This window comes from Sphaerodactylus townsendi, linkage group LG01, assembly GCF_021028975.2.
Source record: "Sphaerodactylus townsendi isolate TG3544 linkage group LG01, MPM_Stown_v2.3, whole genome shotgun sequence".
NCBI lineage: Eukaryota > Metazoa > Chordata > Lepidosauria > Squamata > Sphaerodactylidae > Sphaerodactylus > Sphaerodactylus townsendi.
In genome coordinates this window covers 152,063,888-152,087,200 of record NC_059425.1, presented here as the reverse complement: position 1 = coordinate 152,087,200, position 23,313 = coordinate 152,063,888, and the positions used below count along the sequence as shown (strand labels likewise).

The window sequence follows — 23,313 nt, the reverse complement described above, 5'->3', positions numbered from 1 at the left end:
TTATATGATGCTGGGACTTGGCTCCTAAGGTTTCCGCTTGAGAATTCAAAGATCAATAGCTGTAGTTTTCTTTGATTTCTTTCTCAAGTCTCTGCCCTCTTTCTTAAGTGAGGCAACATGAATATCATTTGGGATTCTGGAGAAACTGTGACATACAGAGCTTGATATTATTTTGATTCCTTCCTAATTCTCTTAAATAGTTATGGTATACATTATTTTTTATATTTTTCTCCTTAATAAACTTCATTTCTGGTTTTCATGTTATCCAGATCTCAGTGTTCCTTTCCAATGTATAGCAATATATCACCACTAAGACACAGACAGTGTGTTGCTGGTTGAGCTAAGGTTTTTGTACTTTTAAAGTTATTGTTGAGACCATATTATTTTTGTTGACTCCCTTTTCCACTTACAGAGCTAGTTTACTGTTTTTCTTTGAAATAAATATTCAAAAACATTTAACCTACTGACGCCTCAATTAATGTAATTTTATTGGTATCTATTTTTATTTTTGAAATTTACCAGTAGCTGCTGCATTTCCCACCCTCGACTTACACACGAGTCAATAAGTTTTCCCAGTTTTTTGTGGTAAAATCAGGTGCCTCGACTTATATGTGGGTTGACTTATACACGAGTATATACGGGGCAACTTTCAATAAGTTATAGCGTGCCTGCATTGTTTGCAATGTTAGAAATTGTGGCATAATATCCGAACATATCAGTAGTCCTATGCACTGTGTCTCTATGGCTGTTTCCACTCAGGCAGAAGAAGCAGCTGGCCACCAGCATAATTTATGCCAGCAGAGCATGCAGGCAGTCCTGAAGCCGCAGCGGGTCACAGGGGCAGCCTCACACAGAGCCACCTCCGGTTTGTTTTATTTACCTACCTTTTCTCCCTGCGAAGCTCTTGACGGAGGAAGGGACACACCCACGCTGCCCTCCAACCCCTAGAGGTAGTAGGACAGTGTGGGCATGGCCCTCCCACCCTTCGGAGCTTCACAGGGAGAAAAGGTAGGTAAACAAAACAAACTTAGCAGCACCTAAAAGCGGCACCCTCACACGGGTGTGCTTTGCACGGCACCAGCAGGAAGACGCTGCATTCCAAAAGATTCGCTCAAGAAAGCAGCATTTTCCCACCAGCACCGCAGGGACAGTGTTTTTACCGTCCCTGTGCCGCTGCTGTTGACCTGTGCGGAAACAGCGTCTGAGGGAGATTCTGCTCAAATGAAACACTTCCTTTTATTTGCTACAAAATTTATTTCCTTCAACCTTTGTTTTTTCCTGCCTCTCAAACTGCAAAAGTTACAGATACATGTGGTAAGGTAGAACAGGGTGCTACAGTTCAAAACTCTTTCTCACTGGTAATTTACATAAAACAAAGATAATTATGCTTTTAAATTCCATATATAATCCATCCACACCCTAAAATTATAAAGATAATACTACAAAGAAGATATAATGAAGGCAACTGGACATAACATTACAAAATACCTATCTTTTAATTTTCACTGATGGTTTGGGTCAAGTAAAGCTCTTTGAATCTGTGACAGCTGCAGTGTTTAGTCAACCAATTTTGGCTTTCAGCTTTGTTACCATGGGTCATCTGCTTTGCCTGTATAAAGCACTAAAATCAGCATTGCTGGGATTTTGGTGCTTCAAATGTGGCCATGAAAGACAAAAACTTGTCTATGCTAAGTTCAGCATGTGGTATTAGCAATCAAATGACCAGCTCAGCTAATAGTAAAGAAGTTTAAAGTCAATACAGCATAAGAAAAAAACCCCACTGCTACTAAAGTCTCAAAGGAAAGTCGAGGTAAGCCCTTAAGGATAACTCTAGTGAAGCAGGTCTAACAATTAAAATGATATTATTTCAAATGGAATGGAATACAATACAGGGCATGAGTCCATGGAACACACAGGAAGAACTACACATCCAGAAGTCTTTTAATCTCTCTTTCAAACAACAGCTTTCCTGCCATAGCCTTCTTTAAATACTCAATATTCTATGTTAAGAAACAATGTTTGATCTGATAAAGAATATATGATGTTTAAAACAGAAAGAAAAAAGTCACTGTTCTACAAATTTAACAAACAAACCTCCCAAGTCTCTGAATAACTGAAAGGGCATTTCTTGTATTCAATGATGAGGTCCACTGCACATTCTGACAGTACAAATAATGATCAGATGACTTATCGGATACAATTCTGCTATTACCCAACATTTCTTACAATGTTTCTTCACCTCATTATTTGACTTCCAATATTCTTTACATTGCACACAGTTACTACACAGATCTTTCTTCACTGTCATTGGATAGCAAACATAGCTATAAACAAAGTTATCTCAAACCATATGGTTGATCAGGGAATATGTGTAAATTAATTCCGTTGTAAGATTCAAGCTCACAGATGGGTGTGCTGATCACCAATAATGTGCTAGTAGTAATGATTGCCGAAGGAAAGTTTTACCAGCTGATTTGCCTGCGTTGAACGATTCTGAACAATAATGAAAGCCACAGTAACTATGTCTCTATATCAGATCAGATAAGATGCCGGAAGACCTGTTATGAGTTCTTTCCTACCATCTCCTGTAACCCTTCAGCCCTATGGGCTTCCTTTGAATCACTACTGTGCCACGGAATTTTGTTGGATGACCTTCGGCCGGTCATGCACTCTCAGCCTAACCTTCCTCACAGGGTTGGTGCGAGGATAAACAGAAGATTTAAAAATGATGTATGCTGCTTTGACTCTAGGCATAAAAGCTGGCCAAAAATGAAGTAATTAAATAAATAAAAATACGGGGGTCTGCAGTGGCATGAGGAAACTGGGAAAAACCACCTTTCCACACAACAGGGATTTTGAATCTCACATTACCAGCATAATCCTGAGAGGGGGGGTAGTAGCATCACAGCCAGTGCTGCCACGTCACCTCCAAATAGGTCTGCAGTGCCACAGCCAATAAACTAACAGGGATGCTTTCCCAACCTCCATGGAACTGCTCTATGCAGCTTCAAGGGCTGTTTTTAACTTTTTGCTGGCATAAGTCCACCCCAGCAAATGGAGTAAAGCCAGCCCTGACCCCTTATGTGCCAGCACCCCTTATGTGCCAGAGGAGAACTGGTGCTGCAGTGGTGCTGGTGCTTGAGTGTTATATGTTGTATTGCTCTCTGTGGGCCGGTATAAATGTCCTTTATACCAGCACAAGTGGCATCTACTCTAATGTCACGCAGCCTCCTGGAAGGTTTCAGCCCTCCAAATTGCACTATTTTGTGAATTTGGTATGGAAAGCTGATAACTTTGGGGAAGGAGAGATGCTACAAGCAAACTGCATCATGTGATTTTCCTAACACAGCAATTAAAGGGCTATATTTTTCTATAATCATATGCTAAACGGAACTGTAAGGTTGTTTTTCTTAATGCTTTCTCTTGTTAGCAGAGCTGTAAGATCAACTACACAAATGAAGGTTTAAGCCTCTCTAATAATTTTAGATTGGATTCTGAAAGAGAAGACATTTTATAATGATGAATTTCACTAATTTGTTATCTGAAAATCTGTCTTCTGAGGCACTATAATATAAAATGGAATTCTTAGGTTTAACAAGACATGCTGCTGGCCTTATTCATGATTTCTGTTCCATATCCAACTGGTGTCTGCTTCTATTAACCGTAGAAAAACTACAGTAAACTTGATCCAATAATTCCATTATTGCTTCCATTATATACAAGCTAATTACCATTAATTCTCTTGACAAATATGTACAAGAACAATGTATCATAAACGATGAAATTAAAAATATTATTGATTGCTCACCTTGATATGAAAGTTTAAATCCTTGCCTATTTTCTGAGTGATCACTATAAAAGTGAATGAGTGTTTCATGAGTTGTACTTAATAAAGATGGTGGGAGGTCTGTTCCACTAAACTGGCCAATCATAGAACTTGTGTGATGAGGCCCATTTTGAATTTCAAGGAAGTCATGGTTTGCTTCAGTGGAGAAGTTCAAAAATTGTATGTGTGCACCTGTAAGGAAAGCAGTAATAAAAACTGTAAACCAACACAAGTATTTGGTCATTGACCATAAATAAAGAATACTACTACTACTAAACCAACATGAAGAAGCAAGTAAAAAAACTCAGTGCTTCTAATAATGTGAATGTTATATTTCAGATTAAACTCATCAGTTATTTAGGAAATCATGCTGCTAATGACAAAAACAATGATCGTCAAAGAAAAGCTGTAATCAGTATTTATTTTGGTAGACTGGGCAAAAATGAAAACAAAAACAATAAATTCAAAATAAAAACTGATTGCCTATTTTATTAAAATGTATGAATAAATAGACATGGATAGAAAACCTGTATAATCAACATATTTCCATAGCGGACAGACTTTTTCACATATGATGTTTTATAGTAATTCTAAAATGTTGTTTATAATATTAGGCTCCTATTACAGATAAGGGGAGAATGAGGGGAGAGATAGTGCATGACTTGAGTTTATAGCTGATATAAGACTACAGACAACTTTTCAAATGAGAGTTCATTGTTTTGAACAGTACTCTAAACTTTGTACCAGTTTTGCTCTGTTAGAATAATTAAGCTGAGATTTACTTAACATGTAGAAGGACTCCTGTGCCCGTTATTACTCTACTGGCTTAATGCACGAGACTTCCATTCCTTGAATAAGTGATTATTCCACATGGAACAGAAGGCAAAGATTGAAGGGAGGAAATAGGACCACACCTAACACAATAGTGAAGTGAAGTGAGGAGTCCTGTGAACACTGGAGTGAAGAGGAGGAAGACAGCACACTCAGAAATTATGGTCAGATCATTAATCAAGGACCTCCACTATGATCAATTAGTTCACAGGACCTATGTCCAAAATCAGGTTATCTACTGTTGCCCTGATTTGAATCTGCTTCCTTAAAATTACAATCCTTCTCCCTGGCTACATCAGTCTTTTTTTCACCTAGTTTGAGATCATGAATTGCCCCTATTTTAGAAACACCTCAGGCCCCTATCTCTGCTCTCATAAATTCCCAAGCCACCTCACTTTTTGCCTATTCCTAAAACCTCTTTTCCCCTTTCACAATTTGCTGCCCAGCTACATGGACTCTTGCATCTATGTTGGTCTCATTACTGGACTTCAAGGCTGATACTGTTGCTACACTCCTTCCTCTCCATCTGAATGAGTAGCCTTGATCAATTCTTTGGGGTTTAGAATCAGCCTCACAACCAGACAGCTAATTCCCCTGCTCTGTATGATTTAAGTTTTTCAATAGTATATAGGTTCTTAGGATTCCTTTCAAGCTTGTGGTACTATTCCACCACCTAGACAAAGATTTCAATAACTAGTGTTACCAGTCACAGATCTGAGCAAACCCAGTGTTAAACTCTTCTAGTCAGAGAGGCTGCTGCTATACACTGGGATAATTCAGTTGCAGTGAGAGCTCCAGATGAAAATGGGGTTCTAGTCTATTCACAAAGATCAGCATATCAAAAACACACATCCCTGACTATATGTGATAAGGTCAATGAAATTTACCTTACAAAAAGAATTAATTTCTTTATGGAATGTATGGAAAATTGTTAAAATAAGTTGACATTAAATTCATGAGCTTGAGGTTCATAAAATGGAGCAACTCTCAGCAGCATACTTTACTTATTGGAACAGTAGGGTTGTGCGCTTCTTCTTTAATGTTCTCTTACATTCAAAATATCATGTAATAACACCCAGAAATGCATCTAGATATATATTTATATTTAAGGGTGCAATCCTAAGAATAATTATTTTGGGGGGGAAGGGCTCATATGGGGTCCTATTTGTGGGTCTGCGTGGGTGAAGAGGGAGGTGACATATGATTCAGCTGGCCACCAGCAGCAAGCAGCATGGCTGCACTGTGCTCCCAGAGGCACCATAGGGTGCTCCATGGTCAGGGCTTTTTTTTTTTTTTTGCTCGACATACACAATCAGACGCTGCAGCTCTCAATGCTTCTGGCTACCTTGCGGAAGCTGGCCCTCCACTCAGGAAAGCATCTTCATTAGAGGAGGAAGGTCCTAAGTTCAAACCTTGGCATCTCCATCCAGCATTTATTTATTCATATGTGTGTGTGAGTGTGTGCACAGAATTAATAATAATACACAGAATTAGTAATAATAATTAATTGGCTACTTGACAAACTTTCAAAAGGAAGGGTTTTAGCAGGCTGGCCAGCCCACCCAGCATTGTTCTCTCTCTCTCTCTCTCTCTCTCTCTCTCTCTCTCTCTCTCTCTCTCTCTCCAATAGGCAGACCTTTCAACTAGCTTACTTCAGCAGTTGTCATTCTTTTTACTGTTTTGCTTAGTGGACGAGATGCCACCCAAAAAGGGGTCCTGAGAGACATGGATTTCCTTACCCTCTCCTCCCAGGCATAAGGCCAGAATGGTCAGGCTGGAAAATCCTAGACCTTGCTGGCACTTGGGAGACGGAAGGCAATGGAACAAGCAGCAGGACATGCTCTTTGGGCCTGACAGCAGTCAGCTTTGGGACCGATGCCACCCTGCAAGGTCTCCCCCATGCCTTGGAAAGACTCATGAAGAAGGTACAGCAGTTGATTCTTTCAGGAGGCAGCTGGGACTGTGGTGGACCTAGCTGCTACCACCAGAGCAGGTGAGGCTGGGACTCGAAATGATCAAAAGGCAGAGGTGAGCTAGACTGCCATATAGTTGGTCCTTCAGTTTCACCAGCTGGAACAGGGGTTCTCTTGACAAAATTGGAGTCTGCCAAGAAAAGAACTCACAGAAGGTAGAGGAGAACCAAGAGAACCTCTCACGGCATGGAGGAATCAGACATCAGGGGAACCTCAGGGGTTTTTTTTTCTTCAGACAAGGATTCTGGGGACACTTTTGGGGACTATAGGTGGGTACCTGCCCATGTACTGGGTTTGCCAGCCTGGGTCCTTGGGTATAGGCTTCCTCTGGATTGTGTAGCCTCAGATTCAGGTCTATTTGGGTTCCTGATCAGGTCCCTAGGGCCCTCTTCCATCTCTACCTTTACGGATGCTGAGGCTCAACCAGCATTCACCTGGTCCACAAAGTAAGGGAGTAGATATTGGATAGCTTTTTTATATTTTTTTTCCTCCTGGAGGCTGAAACAGAAGCAGGACACACTGGCTGCTCTTCAAAAGGGGATGAAAATATGACAGGAGGAAGAACCACAGGTTCAGTAACTGGCTGGCTAGCTACCTGGTATTCATGAGGATGGTCCAGTCTTCCTACCCTGAGTGGGGCTGGCACCTCACCAACCATCTGGGAAATGTGCTGCATACTCATGCTCTCCTTATATGAGTCTATGGTCACTGAATATGATGAGGAATACCATTAGCCAGTGTTTCACAGCAAGAAAGTCAGGTGGGACCTGAAGTTCTTGGTTCTAAGCTATCAAAAAAAATGAGCAGACATGCAAGATGCCTCCATCTTCACACAGCACCTCATCTAGCCCCTTGCCCAGTATGCACCACCCCGGCCTTCCTGTCAGCATGACTCACTTCCAGGCATCTTCCATTGTCATTTGGATGGTTCTCCATTCACCAGGTATCAATTTAACAGCATCCTCAGGGCCAATCTAGTGGCTTTAAGGCTTCCCTTGGAGAATTTAGGCCCCACTCCTTCAGAATAGGGACGGTTATTGCTGCTGCTGGGCTTGGTTCCCCTCCCACCACCACTCCACATTCAGGTCATTAGGAAGTGGAAGTCTTCTGTATACAAAACATACATTTGACCACATTTGAGGGTTGACTGCTGAGAATTCCCATTCTATTTTCAGTACCTTGCTGTAATAAGTGTGGCTGAAGCTGGCCTGCACTCTCAGTCATCTTGATTTCCTAGCACCTAGGTTTTTTGATCCAACTCTTCAGAGAGATGTTCCTTGCACAGGGCCTGCTGTCAAACAAAGTGGATGTGGCCAGGAGATAGGTCACCAACACAGTGGGGGTCAGGTTATTGAGGCTTTTCCGGGTTATCTTAATCATCATATAGACATCTCCTTCTGGCAGGCAGAATTATTCTGAATGGATGTTTCCCCACCTGCTTCTTATGGGTCTGGATCCATTTTTTAAAGGAAATATGGCCTGTGAGCCTGTTTCCTCATTTTAGGGATCCCCTTAAGGAATTTGGGGATGAATGTTTTGGGGGGACATACCCAGTTTGAAGGCTGTCAGGCTTTACTCTCAAGTTGCTGGAGAAACCATATACTGCCATCCAGTGGTACCCCAGCAAGTAGACTGGGATAGGATCTGTCCATTGGCCAGCAAGCAGATCAGCCAATCCCATGGTCTAGTGCCCCATGTTGTACCAAGGCTCTGCCAGCCATAACCAATAGTTGTGGTCATTTTATTCCAATAAGATTTATGTGGTCTCTTGATGTATTGTTAAGAGAAGAGAAGAAGAGTTTGGATTTATATCCCCCCTTTCTCTCCTGTAGGATACTCAAAGGGGCTTACAATCTCCTTTCCCTTCCCCCCTCACAAAAAACACCCTGTGAGGTGGGTGGGCCTGAGAGAGCTCCAAAAAGCTGTGACTAGCCCAAGGTCACCCAGCTGGCATGTGTGGGAGTGTACAGGCTAATCTGAATTCCCCAGATAAGCCTCCACAATTCAAGCAGCAGAGCTGGAAATCAAACCCGGTTCCTCCAGATCAGAGTGCACCTGCTCTTAGCCACTGCGCCACTGCTGCTCCATGCCAACTCTCCTTCACCTTTAGTACTAAGCCTTGCCAACTCTCCTTCACCTTTAGTATTAACCTGCAAACAAGGCACCACTGAAACTACTGGCACTGTCTTACAAATCAACATGTTTAAGAATAGTATGTTGTTTGTTTTATAACAGATTACCTTTTCAAGATAGAATAGATATTTTCCATGGGTTTTACAAGATGAAGTTAAGTGTCTAACTGGACCGGTAATATTACAATACAACATTAATGTAACAATAGAACACCATCCTATAGAATATAAGTTGCATTAATAACCACATCATGTAATGCTTCCATTATATACAAGCTAATTACCATTAATTCTCTTGATAAATATCTAAAAGACATGCAGAACATTCTTTTAAAAACAAACCTAATAATTATTAAAAACTGGCATTATTGCAGAATTTATAATAGCCAAACTGATTAACAACTAATTAGCTTAGCAAAGAACATTATCTTTTCTTAATGTATTACATTACAGAAAACCATGTAAGGAAGAAAATCTGGTAACAAGGAAAACAAATGAATGCCTAGCTAAGTGTTCAATAACAAACAATTTTTAATTAGCTAAATCTTACAAATCTGTACTACTTTTCATGGCAAGAAATCTCATTTTTATTTTATTCCAGACAGTGTTATTTAACATGACTTTTACCTTAGCTTCTGTGGAATATTTACCCATGGCCATACCAACCTAATTATTATTTACCCTAAGATGCTTCCCTTAAAATCACAGCTGTTTTCCCACTAATGAGTCCAAAAAGGTTGCAAACAGGTTCACGCTATCAATGAAATTATGTGGATAAAAATAGTCAGACTTTTCAGTCTAGTTTTGATGTAAAAATATAGCCCAATTACCTACCCTTCATTAATAATATATAAATTATCCATAAACATACTGGAGGGAGGGAGAAAAAGAAAAGAATGGACAAGCGAATGATACAGCCTCCTCTTAGAGGACTGAGAAAGGACATACCTGATTAAATTAAATGTTAATGATTTATTTCATTATATCATACCAATTTACATTGTTCAGAGCCTGGCACAGCAATTTCACAAATAATTATTCTATTAAAGGTAACATTCTCTTTCCAAATTTTGGGAATGAGTCAGTTCCTTCCTACACATGAGACTGGGTGCAAATAACATCTTCATACACACCAGTGCATGCCGGAGGGCCAAAGGATGTAAAGGGGGTTAGGATTATTTCCTTAATAAGGATTTTTTCCTTAACACTTTTGCTAAAAGCTACTTTCATTTTATAAAGCAGCGCATATAATATCAAATCATGAAAGTTGCTGTACTGAAATCATAGTTTTTAAGATAATCAGAAATGTAATGGATCAGCTAAATTATTAGGCTATTAGGATTGCTTACCATATCCAACGGGCAATAGTATCTTCCATGTGCAACCAAGGTTACTGGGATAGTTTCCTGGGAAACCTGGGCTCAGGATTACTCCAGCTATATTTGTCAGAGTCCCACCACATTTAGCTATTATAAAGAACATACAGACCATTATTTTCTTTTTATTTAAATGATTTATTCAACGATGAATAACTTAAGAAATATTAACCAAGATTGACATATTGCATACATAAAGCAACACAATGCTCTGCCTTACTCCAAAGTACAAAGAAGGCTCTTGTACTTCACAATTTATTTCACTGGGGTAGTCAACTTTCATATTAACATTTGCCACTGCCATTTGAGGAACACATTAAACTCATACAGGGCATTTGCATGCTGAAGCAAATCTGTACACAGGACCAAACTAGACATAATGGCACCTCATGGCTGCCATAAAGAAAAACAACAACACTTTTAAAGTAATTTAAAAATGCCATATGGACCCAATTCTGATCAGCCTGAGGCATTATTGTTACCAGCTCCTGCCCCCCATAAAGTGTTGAAACTGCTACATTGCTCTGCAGTGCTTGAGAAGCCATGTGGTGGGGGACGGAGAACAAAAGTGCCATGCTGTAGGCTAGATCAGAATTGGGCACTCACAGCCATTTAAAATGACTTTAAAATGGTGGTAGGTTCCTCATGGCAGCCATGAAAACATCTTCATGTCCAGTTTGGCCCTCAGTAGATATGACAAGGATGGGAAATACACAGCATTGCTTGAAACCAAAGATAATTTTTCATTGGGGTAAGGCATTTCTGCAAACAAGACCATTTTCACCAGTTAACCACTATTACTGAGGAGACTATTTTGCCTTCCATGGTGTTTTTAAAGGACTCCTGTATTCAAGGAGCAATAGTTTGAGAACTTTAAAGTACAGTGGAAATGGGACAGTAAGAAAGTTTTATTCTATTAAAAGAGCTTCAATGCTGGTACTAGGGATTCTACCTAATGTGGTCCTCAGGCAAAATATATATTATAAATGACATAAAATTATAGTCTATGGATCACAATGACAAATCAAAATTTATTTATTACTTTATAATATTATCTCAAGATACTTGTTATACTTGTTTTCCTTGTAATTTTATAGGAAAAGTGATTCTGTTATTCTATTTGAGTGTTGATCAGTACACTATTTTATATTAATCAGCCTATAGATCTCTCACTGTCATTAAATATGACCTGCTAGTTCAGAGTGTTTCCATGAACTACTAAAATATATTAAATGATGACCCATCTACCACATACTAATATGTACACCCATTAATTTAACTGGGTGAACTAAGGGTCTGATTCAGCAAGACATTTGGGTTTTTTCTCCAAACTAGCCTGTGTTTAATGTGTGACTGGCAATCACTATCAAAATAGAGTGCATGTGTGTGGTGGGGGAGGGGGCGGAGATGGTCCCTTGATTGTCTATGCAGCAGCAGGAGGGCTTTTGTCATTCCCTACCTTCCATCCAATACATTTGCAGACACAAAAGGGTATTGTGGGTTGACTGTTTCCCTTATCTGAAGTCCCATGTGTCTGCTGGGGAACTGGCACTAAGACAAACAGTCTTCCCATAGCCCTTTTCAGATCCTTCAGATTCTTTAATGTGATCAGTGGGTTGGGCACAGCCTGCGTGAAATGTGTCGTCCCAATTGTTACGATGGGGCACATCATTCATAGCCCTTTTCTATCTGCATAAGCATGCTTGATAGAAGGCAGAGAAGGAGGCCTTTACTCCTCCATCATTTATAAAGTGAGTGACAGTTACATGTTAACCACAAGGTAGATTGGGGTTTCCCCCCAACTCAACTTCATGTGTGGTCTAATCAGACACTGAGACTCCAGTGGGCAGCCACAGAGTGAGAGACTATAGAGGGTTTAAAAAAATCAGGTAATTATTGGTTAAACACTTGAAAGATTACCTATTCATAAACAGAGTGAACATAATACAAGTAACTGATAAAAACAGATCTACAAATTCCATAATAGATCAGCTCATAGACACAAGTCAAATATACCCCAGATAGAACTGTAGATACCATATAATATTCCAACAGTTCCCTTGTTTCCAGTCAGAATGTGAAAACAATATGAAATGCTCAACTTAGTGTTGGAAAGGTGCCATATGCTTAACACATTATTTTATATGTGGTTGATGATGATAATTAGCAACTATCTATTGCATTTCAAGTATATCAAATGCTTCAGATATATTACCTGAGTAAAACAGGACAGATAGCAGATCCCTGAAGATTTGTGATAATGGGGGAGAGAGGTTGTGGTTAGCCTGAGAACATGTTAGTTTGCAGCTATAATAAGAATAGCATCAAAGGCTTCACACCTTTGCACTATTCTATTACTAGCTCTGTTGAGAAAATTATTGACCAATTTTTCATCTCAGTAGATGGTATGAAATGTATTAAAAGTATTTACAAAAAAGAATTTTTTTAAAAAAAATGTTTATTTGAGATGGAAAATGAAAAGCCCCTTCTTTAAATTCAACTAATCAAGGTGAATAGTTCCTGAGTTTTAATGTACTAGCTCAGCTCAACATTTTTCAATCCAGTGACCTTGCTCCCAGATCCAGTGGCATGTCCTAAACTGAACTTACATTCTTCTATTCATACAACCCTTTAAAATATGTTTAAAAGAATATAAATACATACCAACACACAGAGGGGATGGATAGTTCCAACGGCGAACAGTTCCAGGCATGCAAGAAATATGAGAACGTCCCTTTAAAAAAAAGAAAGAAAACTATATAATTTTCCTGTTTTCACCGTTTTTTCTTTGTTAATTTAACATAATGATTTTCACAAGGCAACACTGGTGTTTCTGCTAAAATCCTTTTGCCAATTAATCTCCCCCCTCTGCATTTTTACTACCCATGGCAGTTTTCTAATTAAGGTTAAACAAAGGACTACTGCAATAATTGGAATTCCTTTAAAAATAGGAAACATGTCTTAAGAAATTGGTTCACAACCACTGTTCTGAACTCAATTATTGCATACATTTGCACAGCAGTGTACAGTTCTCATTTTCATACTCTACTGCACTACAGGAAAGAGACTTTTTGCAAGACTTCTTCAGTGGAACGGCATAACCAAACAAACCATTTTGTCTTAAGTACACACACATGCGGAAATACTCCATTGTTGTTTTTTTTAAGCGTAACTGTCATGGCTTCAACCAAAGAACCCTGGGAAGTGTGATTTGATGAGGATGCTGAAAATGCTGCAGGGATATCCAATATTTACTGTTCCTTGGAGAGAAGGAATGACTATTGAGATGGTATGTCCATAGTATATATGGGTACCGCAGTGTATACAAATGTTAAAAAGTACCTAGCAGCCAATAGTTGAAAGTTGAATTAAATAAATTGATTTAAATGTGCCAAACTGTCTGTCATATTATAATCAATGGGTAGGGTGGGAACTGCTGAAAATCGTGGTCATACATTTACATTTTGAACAATAAAAAAATAAATATTTTATAATACCAGTAGAAACTATAGTTTAAACACCGTCTGCAGGAGAAATTACATGCAGTTTCTTACTATGAGGTTTAGATTTTACCTACACTAATAATAAGACATTCTGATTCCCATCATATAGACAACAGACATTTGAAAAAGTAATCTTGATCAAATGTACCCCTGTGTTTTATGCATAAAAGATAAATATATCACTGTGTTTTATGCTATATTTGTTAGGATTTGAAATTCAGATTGACCAATGCTTACTATGGTAGACAATGGCATATCTAGGGGGACGGAGGTGGGTGATGCCCCAGGTACCACTTGCAATAATCTTGTGAGGGGCACATTTGGCTGCCTCTTCCCTCGTGTGCCCCCACCCACCAGTCTCCGCCAACTGCCTACCCACCCACCACCTGCCAGTTGCCTTGTGGCTGGCTGCATCCCATTTGCCTGTCCCACCACTTGCTGCCTGCCTGCTGGAGAAGTAAACAAGAGGTTGATGGCACTCCTTCCCCTCTGCCCTCCTTGAAGGTGCAGTTTTGGAGGGAAGGCTCAATTTTGGACAGAAAATGCAATTTTTGAGAGGTACCATTTTCTGAAGGTATGCCACTCATGGTAGATGCTTCAGGGCCCCTTTTGTTGCAAATGTGGTGCAATATCATTACAATAACTTTAAAAAGAAAAAGGAGTATTCAAGTAAAGATAAGAAGAATACTGGGATAAATAGCATGCTCTCATAAAATCTAGTTATGGAGTCTTTATACTTTGCCTAATCATCTGTGTGCCTCCTAGTATACTATCCACTTTTGCGAAGTGTAGAAGTTATGTGTTCCCCTCAAATGCTGCTTCTGGGGGACAAGGAACATCATGAGGGGGGAAATCTGGAGTGGAAGGAAAGATTCAACAAAAATCTGTTAGTAGAAATATACTGATAGATCCAACCCTTTCTATTAATGAAGTATTTGACCAAGAACAACCATATTTGTTTTTTAAGAGCTGATGATTACATGAACTCTTTACTTGCATTACACGGTTGTTCCAGGAGCATGTCTTTTCACTGGTGTAAATTTTAGATTACTTTTGATAACTGAGGCCACAATCTGACTGATTTATTGTGTAGGATACATGATATATCAATCCACAGTTGACCTTCCCATGTATGCCAAAGTGCCTGAAACTTTTGCCATACCAACAGGACTGTCAGTACGCTGTAATGGATATCTCATTGGACTTTTGATATGTATAGACATTTTCTGTAGAGTTCTGCAAAAGCAATTTGATATTTTCATTTCCATTTGAGAATTTTTTGGCATTGGTATTCTGCTTGTTTATACTCTACAGCTCAATAATATTTTTAATTTGGATTTAAATGCATACAAATTGGGAAAAGAGAATTATTAATATATTCTTATGTTATTCTAATGTGGCAACTACTGTCAGGTTAATCACTATCACAGCCTACCAATATGGTCTGATATGACATGCTACATCTTTGTATTGACTGAGAAGCAAGAATATAAGGATGTGAATTTGGGAAATGAAGTCTTCCTCCCCTCTTTAAAAGTTTCATTCTGATGTAGTTTCCCGGAGATAGAGCTGATCTCACTGCAAAGCTGCTTGTCTTCACCACAGACAAAACCTTTCTTTAGCTTTAAGCTTAATTACCCTCTAGTAGTAGATAAATTGGGGGGGGGGGTCATGCTTAAAGTCCATTTATATTCAACATGGCTGTGAGTTGTGCACTGACTTGCTCTCTCCTCTCTGGTGGGCCACAAAAACCTTCATTTTCAAGATTTAATCACTTCATCCAGAGTTGGTGATTTACATCAACTGGTGATTTACATTTCCCAGCCAGCGATCTAGCCAAGAAGATCCTTTGTAGTATGCAAAGGCTTCAGCACTCCATGAGTCCTCACTAGAAGCGGACTAAAATAATTTGACAAAAAGTGGAATAAAGGGAAAAAACAAGAGGGGGTATTTCTTTTTCTTTTTTGCACCAATTTTTTATTCTTTTTTGTGATAAAAGTACATTTGGAGGAAAATTGCTATGGAAACTGTTTAAACTGGATATGTGAACTGCTCCTTTTTGTTTAGTCTAAGCTACAAGAACTGGTTGCTATGGAGATTATGGAAATGTAAACAAATTAAGTTACAGCTCCATGAATACTTCAGCACCACTGCTAGAGATGCACGTGCTGTCAGATTAAAGATACTATTTTTCTTTTCTTTTTTGGAGTCTATTCATTACAGCAACTACTAGGAAAGATATCAGAAGATGTTTAGAAATTGGAAAGTTCTATAAACCAAATATCTAGAGAAACAAAACTACTGACAATGTTGAAACCCTAGAGAGGAAAACATAAGTGTTAAATAGAGATCTACAAAGAGAAATGGGCAATTTAGCTATAAAAGAGTTAAGAGAGACAGGATCTTATTTACATTTCAGAGCTAACCCCGCGGATACAGATGAAAATATTGGACAAAGGATTATAACTGCTTTGGCAATATTTCCAGAATCTCAGAGAAAGATATGGAGAAAGAAGTTAATAAAGTCTACAGGGTAAATCCCAAGAGATACTATTTTGTAAGGAAGAAGGCTATGGATCAAATCTTACAATAGCATTTTGGTACAAGATTGATAATAGATTACATAGACATAATTGTTTTAAAAGAAATACCAGTAAGACTTCTCTATAAAAGAAAAAGCATATGCCTTCCTAACCGAAGAGTTAAAACAGAAGACGATTATGTTTCATGGGAAGAACTGGAAAGTGTGTATTTTACTTTTAAACAAACAGATTCAGATTAAGTACAGTTCAAAAGGTGCACAACTTCCTTGAAAGATGTAAAAGAGAGTAAATGATACAATGTCTTCAGCAGATTCATACCAAGATCAACCAGAAATAGAGCTATTACAACAAGAAAAAGAAGACACTGGACTAGAGGATGAGGATTCTAAAAATTCTGGAACCTAATTAAGGTTTATAAATGTCTAACATGGAATATAAATGAAGTTTATGCTCTACAAAAGAGGAGAAAAATATTTAATCACTTGAAAACCATAAAATAAGATATAATTTGTCTACAAGAAATCCACATTGGGGAAAAAAGATATAAAATATTTGTCCCACAAATCCTTAGGTAAAGAATTTATCTCAACCAGTACTAAAAAGAAAAATGGGATGGTGTTATATATTAAATCTTATTTATTTAATTATTAAAATGTCAGCTCTTGGACCAGGAATTTGATAACTTATCTCTAGCAGCTAAACAAACTTGCTCTCCCATGCAATTTTCAATTCCATTTCAGCAGGGACGGATGGCCCACTACTTGTATTATTTAACTAATCCCTTCTCAAGGAGAGCTTTCACTACTGCTAGATTCAATATACCATCTGCCTTCTTAACTGGCAGGTTTAATAACCTAGAAAAATCTAAGAAGCTATGCAGTTGTAATTTATTTATTTATTTATTTATTTATTTATTTATTTATTTATTTATTAATTATTAAATGTATACACCGCCCTCCCCCTAAGGGCTCAGGGTGGTTTACAACAAGCAATAGTCATATCATAAAAATGATAATACACTTTAAAATACAATATGTAATCATAAAAATAAACAGCAGCAGTTCAGAAAAATGGATGGCGTCCAATAATCAAACTCCCTCTAAAAGGGAACAGCAAAGCCCCAGATTATTAAATTTAAAAAGGGGGAGGGAAGCGGGGAGGGGGCACCAATCAGCGGCTGGTCTCTCCAAAAGCCTGGCGGATACCAATCAAGTTAAAACACTGGCTCACCAGTTATTACACTGTACTAGATTTGCTAAAAAAAACCTTCTGCCCAATATATTAATTAAAAGCATATACAGTGCAATATGTTCCTCTGTAGCAAGCATATGTTGAAAGGGGTAAGGACATTTGTTCTCCAAGCCAGTTGGCAATTGAACTCCAAACTGAGACTATAGTGCTTCTGTTTAAGGTTTGCCATTATGTTGATACTAAATCAGAACCACTTTACACATTCCAGCTAACCTGTGGAGTTGCTCCTTTTAATGTACTATGGGTGACTTTTGAACATGTTATTTTTTGAAAAGCGAAATAAACCGCCGATATCTGCTTCTGTCTCGATAAAATTCAGATTCGGATTTATTTGGGCACAGGGGAGGGGAGGGAGGAGAGGAAGTGAGGGGTGGCATGCAAGGAGGGGGAGGGGGCCCGGGAGAGGGCCCTTAAAACTCCAACCAGTGTGGAACAATTAAAATAAAACATTCCTCCTCACCTCCCCACCCGCAATACACCACACTAATACAGAAAGGGAATGGAGGCCAGTCAAGATAAATCAAACCCTGTTGCTGACCTCAACTCTAGGCCTGGAACAACTCCATCTTACAAGCCCCGTGGAATGGAAATAGATCCCACTGGGTTCTGGTCTCATTGGACAGAGTGTTTCACCTGGCCAGGGACAGAACCAAAAACGCTCTGTCCCTAGTTGAGGCCAGCCAGATGCTTTTTGGGTCAGGGATCGCCAGTAGGTTGTTGTATGCAGAGCACAGTACTCATTAGGAGAGATAATGAGGGAGGTGGTCCTGAAGATACGATGGTCCCAGACAATTTTAGCCTTTAAATGTCAGTAATAGAACCTTAAATCTGATTTATTTTTATTTATTTATTATTGAATTTATATACCACCCTCCCCCGAAGGGCTCAGAGAGGTGAACAAAAGGAACATAAGCAGACAGAGCAGAAGTTAAAACTAATACAAATATAATATAAGCTCTGTAGTATTACGAAAACCATTAAAACAGCATTACAAAACAACATTAGTACTCCACCTGGAGCCAATGCAGCTCATAGAGCCCAGGTCTAATGTGTCTCTCAACGACATCCCTGTAAGGACTTATGCAGCTGCTTTTTGTACCAGTTGGAGTTTGTGGATCAAGCCCAAGAAGAGCCTTACATAGGTCCCTTCCACACATGCAGAATAACACACTTTCAATCCACTTTCAATGCACTTTGAAGCTGGATTTTACTGACATTTTAATCCAAAACAAAAACCAAACCAAAACATTTTCAAATTTAAATTGGATTTTTCAATTATACCACTTCCATCAACATAAATACTAGTTGCTAAATGTATGTAATTCAGTTTCCATGTCCACTGAATCCTCAAGAATGTTAATGGGAATGTGATAGTAAAATCAAAGCTTGTTCTAAATTACTTTATTTTCCGCTTTTATATAGCTAGATTTTTCTTAAAATTTGTAGTGATGGCAGAAAATATGGAATAGAAAGCAGCTAGTGTATTTTCTTTAATTGTAGCATCCATTGCTGATGAGGGAAGTATGCAGACTGGATTTTATACCATACTCATCAGAAAGCAGGTTACTTATTCTGCTTACCCTGAATGGCAGAGAATTGTTCATATTTTCATTATCTCAAAGAGAAGTTTAAAAGTTTGTTTCATTTCAGGTTGCAAATAAATACAGTAAGCCCTTTTTTAAATCCTGAGGATATGAAACATGGAAACAACATGTGCAACATATTGAAGGAGAATGGAAGTACCTGTAATGTGTATCCTGGCTCACACTGAAACGATAAAACATCATTCACCATATATCTATCACCCACTTTGAATCCATTACTAGGAATTACTGGTTCTGGGCAGGCAGCAAGACCTACAGCTAAAATAAAGGGAGGAAAGGAAACAAAACATATTAAAATGTTCTGCTTTTTCTGTTATTTGTTTGGTTAGCACTTAAATTCATCTAAATAAATGACACGACACTTTTTGAATACTCACAATCCAGGGTAAGATGAGACACAGGAAGAAAGGGGACTGGGATGATAGTAAGGAAGAACAAATTATTTCTTACAAATGGAAACTATAATTTTCGGGAAGTGGGAAGTACCACATCTGATTTGTTTACAGTGCAATACAATTAGTTTTAAAACCATTCTAAATGTTTATTCACAAACACAGAAAAGAGGTATATTCAACGAAACATTGTTCAAATGTTTATGCATTCAAATGAAGGATCAGCAAGGACTTGAGGGTCTTACTTCTTTTTATATCTCCCCTTCCATATTATCTGCTTTCCCTTCTTCTCTCTCACTGGCAGGCCTTACAGTATTTCCCTAAAAGCAGCACCCACACGCTGGTGCGCTTCGCACAGCGCTGGCGAGAAGACGCCCCTTTCCAAAAGACTCGTTCATTGAGCGAGTCAAGAAAGCAGCGTTTCCCCGCCATTTGGGGGGGGGAGCATGGTGCTACTGCACTGCAGCAGTGACAGTCACACGAACAGAACTGTAGGGATGGTGTTTTTACCATCCCTGAGGTGCTGTTGTTGGCTTGTGTGGAAAAGGCCTAACTCCCAAAATACCTGTCAACAGAAGAATGAAGCAGGATTGTGTTTTGGCCACTGTACTTTTAAATCTTTTTAAAATGATCTTGCACCTGCATTAACAGAAACCAACTCACATTGCCCAAGACTGGGTAATGTACATATCCCAATCTTGCTCTATGCTGATGATGAAGTCCTTTTCTCTTGCTCCAAGACAGCCCTCAATCGTCTCTTTACCTGTTGCAATGAATACTGCACAAATAGTCTTGCTTTGAAAGATCTTCATATTTGCAAGTGCTTGGAGGCCTACCTTCTGGTCCTTAAATGGGAATTCCCAGGAGCAAGTTAAACAATTCAAATCCTTAGGACTGCATTTCCATCACAGAACCGGCTGAGCAACTCATCGGGATATAGCGATCATGGCAAGCAAGAGCTGTGTTGTGGTGAAAATCCACTTTTTCTATGATAGGTGCCACGAATGTGTCCCTGCCTAGGAAGGTCTACAGTTGCTCTACGGTGCTACTATATGGATTGGTGTTTAGAATCGCTCAGTTGAACATAAACAATCCCGCTTGTGTACCCTAAGCTGTCCTCTATCTTGAAACTGGTCAATACCTTTTTGAGACTAGAGCCTGGCTTGCTACATTCAAGTTCTGGCTACATCTCTGTTTAAACTTGAAGGACTCAAGCCTAACATACCAGTCTCTTGTAGTTCATCAAAACTCTGACTGGTGGACCTTAGCAGAACAAAAAAATATTAACATTGGGATTTACAGTAGAGTCACTAGCTATGCTGTCCACCCATAAAATCTTTCACTCCTTAAAGCAAAGATTAATTGATCAGGAATTTCAGTATCTCAGCAGTGCAGCAAATAATTCCTGCTCTCCCCCTTTTTTAGAAATTCTCTTTAACATAGCTAGGGAGACCAAATACCCGAGTCAATTAATTTTACTCAACTAGCAAAGAGCTCTCTCCTTGGCAAGGTGCAATATGCTTCCTTTAGCTGTAACAACAGGAAGATGTCTAAAAATTCCCTACCAGGACAGAATCTGCAATTGCAGCATGTAGTGGACTGAATCTGTAATTCACATGCTTCCATATTGCCCATTTTAAAAGACAATCAGGTGCAATTTGCTGACCCCTCTACTCATGAATAAAGAAGGTCTATCACCGTGGTGGCGAACCTATGGCACTCCAATTGGCCATGCTGGCAGGAGCTGATGGGAATTGTAGTCCATGAACATCTGGAGTACCATAGATTCGCCACCACTGGTCTATCAGATCAACAAAAAAGTATCTTTTAAACAATGATTCTTCCACTATCTCTGAAACGGTGGCTAGGTACCTGTGCTATGTCATTAAGTTGCAACCATAATTGTTTTACTCTGTGATCATCTTTTTCAGTCTCCCTCCCCTCTTGGCTGACATGAATCAGGACATGGGTGCCATAGCAACATGGCCTGGGGATGTCAATTAGCATTCTTTTCTTAAAGCTACATGCATTGCCTCTATATTGGGGGAGGGGTTACTCTCCCAATTTATTTTATTTTGTTCTTAAATTTCCGATTTTTCTGCAGACCTATGCATCTGTTCATAGCCTCAATGTGCGGATTTTCTGATTTGCACTCTGGTGCAAGGTTCAAACTTAGATCTGTGTCTAAATATCTAAAAGGAAAATACTGCATAGTATCAGCATGCTGTTTTATAATAAAAAGGGGACTGAAGTGAAAAAACAGTACATTTATTATCAGCATTGGGCAGACCAGGGAGGAATTTCTTAAGCCACATGCTTCAGAATAACATGTATTCTTTTGTACAGGAAATTGCCTACTGCATGCTCTTCACAGGTCATCTAGGACATAAAACTCATTAATGTCAATATTGATAACTCTCACTGTGATCTCATCCCAGTTCCTGCTTGTTAAATAATTTTGCCATTCCAGCTCTGGCATAAGACATACTTCCATGCACGTCATTACAGTGACCTCTAAAATTTTCTAGGCATCACTGCCATGAATGACAAGAAAGCTTACAGCACTACAATCTAGAAAATGTTTCTGAACATGAATCAGTATTCATTGCATGACACTATCAAATAGCTGAAATAAAATTCTCTAGGCAATTTGATCTAGTGTCAAAACAGCATTGTTTCTCACTTTTTCAGTGTAGTGTAGTCTAGTATCATTCATACAATATACAGTTTTTGCAGCATGGCAGTATTTAAGTTTTATGAAATACCTATTCACAGTGAAGAGTGCTATCTCTTAGTAATAAAAACATTGTAAATGTAATTCTTAAATAGTCCCATCGTACATATAAGAAAATCTACACCATCGTACATATAAGAAAATCTACACATGGGACCACCCAGGAATAGATGTGATCACATGATAGGAAAAAAAGGATTAATGGATACATTTTTCTCCACAAAGATCGTATCTAACATTCTTGATAAACATTACAATGCCATGGTATTTCTGTGTATCAATGCTTCTTCCCAGAACTGTTTTTACTCTTGAAAACTGTTGGCATTAAAATTTAGTGACTAAAATTTAAAACAATGGATTATCGTGGCATTAAATGTCATAGATTTCACCAGTAAATTTTTGGCTGAATTTAAAATACAGATAGTCTCTTGATTACAGTGTTCAATATCTTTCTGTCCACACAAATTCAATCATGTACAAGTGAAACATCCAGACTTCAGTTAGGTAGGCAAATACAGTAAAATCAAACAGGAGATAGTAAGTGAAATAAACTGCAATAGGATTCAGGACTTACTCTCATTTGTTTTTTTTGTTTTTGTAATTTGTCCTCTGGGAGATGATGATTTTACATTGTTGATCTATTAAAATTGTGCTTCTATCCTGAGGACTCTTTTATGAGGATGATTTGATGCTGCTAGATATTTACGTTAGTTTTATGCTCTGAGTTTTAATCATCTGTAAATTTGAAATATTTTTATATTTTATGATTTATCATAGTTTACTTTGTAAACTGCCTCAAGAAGGTTCTCTAGAGACAGGGGAAGAAATGCACAAGACCATGCTAGCTAGATAGCAGCAGCTGTTTAAGACCTAGCTATGCTTGTCTCTCCTTTGCTACGGGCACTTAAAACCCGAGTGTACTCGGAGACAAGTCCTTGGGCATCAGCTGAAGTATCAGTTCTATATTCCAGTAATCTTCTTTCCTCCTATGCTTGATTCTACTGTAATTTTCTGTATTGTATTTGTGAGCATTGCAAGCTGGTATAGGTTCAATGAGTCAGAAAAGCAGGATAAAAATTAATTAATTACCTTTACCAGGAGCCCACAGAAGTCTTTGTAAAGCTTTGAAGCCTTGGAAAGTCTTCTGA

The 23,313-nt window shown here is 38.7% G+C and overlaps 1 protein-coding gene across 1 annotated transcript in view; it reads right to left on the bottom strand.

The window, feature by feature from the left end:
- The window catches only part of CSMD1 (CUB and Sushi multiple domains 1), a 1,361,167-nt gene that overhangs the window by 127,535 nt on the left and 1,210,319 nt on the right, over positions 1 to 23,313 (bottom strand). The window contains exons 38-41 of the mRNA XM_048497567.1: positions 19,179 to 19,297; positions 12,803 to 12,872; positions 10,112 to 10,228; positions 3,809 to 4,018 (exon numbers count right to left, since the gene is read on the bottom strand). Of these exons, the coding sequence (XP_048353524.1) occupies positions 3,809 to 4,018; positions 10,112 to 10,228; positions 12,803 to 12,872; positions 19,179 to 19,297 (516 nt within the window). The remainder of the gene's footprint in view (positions 1 to 3,808; positions 4,019 to 10,111; positions 10,229 to 12,802; positions 12,873 to 19,178; positions 19,298 to 23,313) is intronic.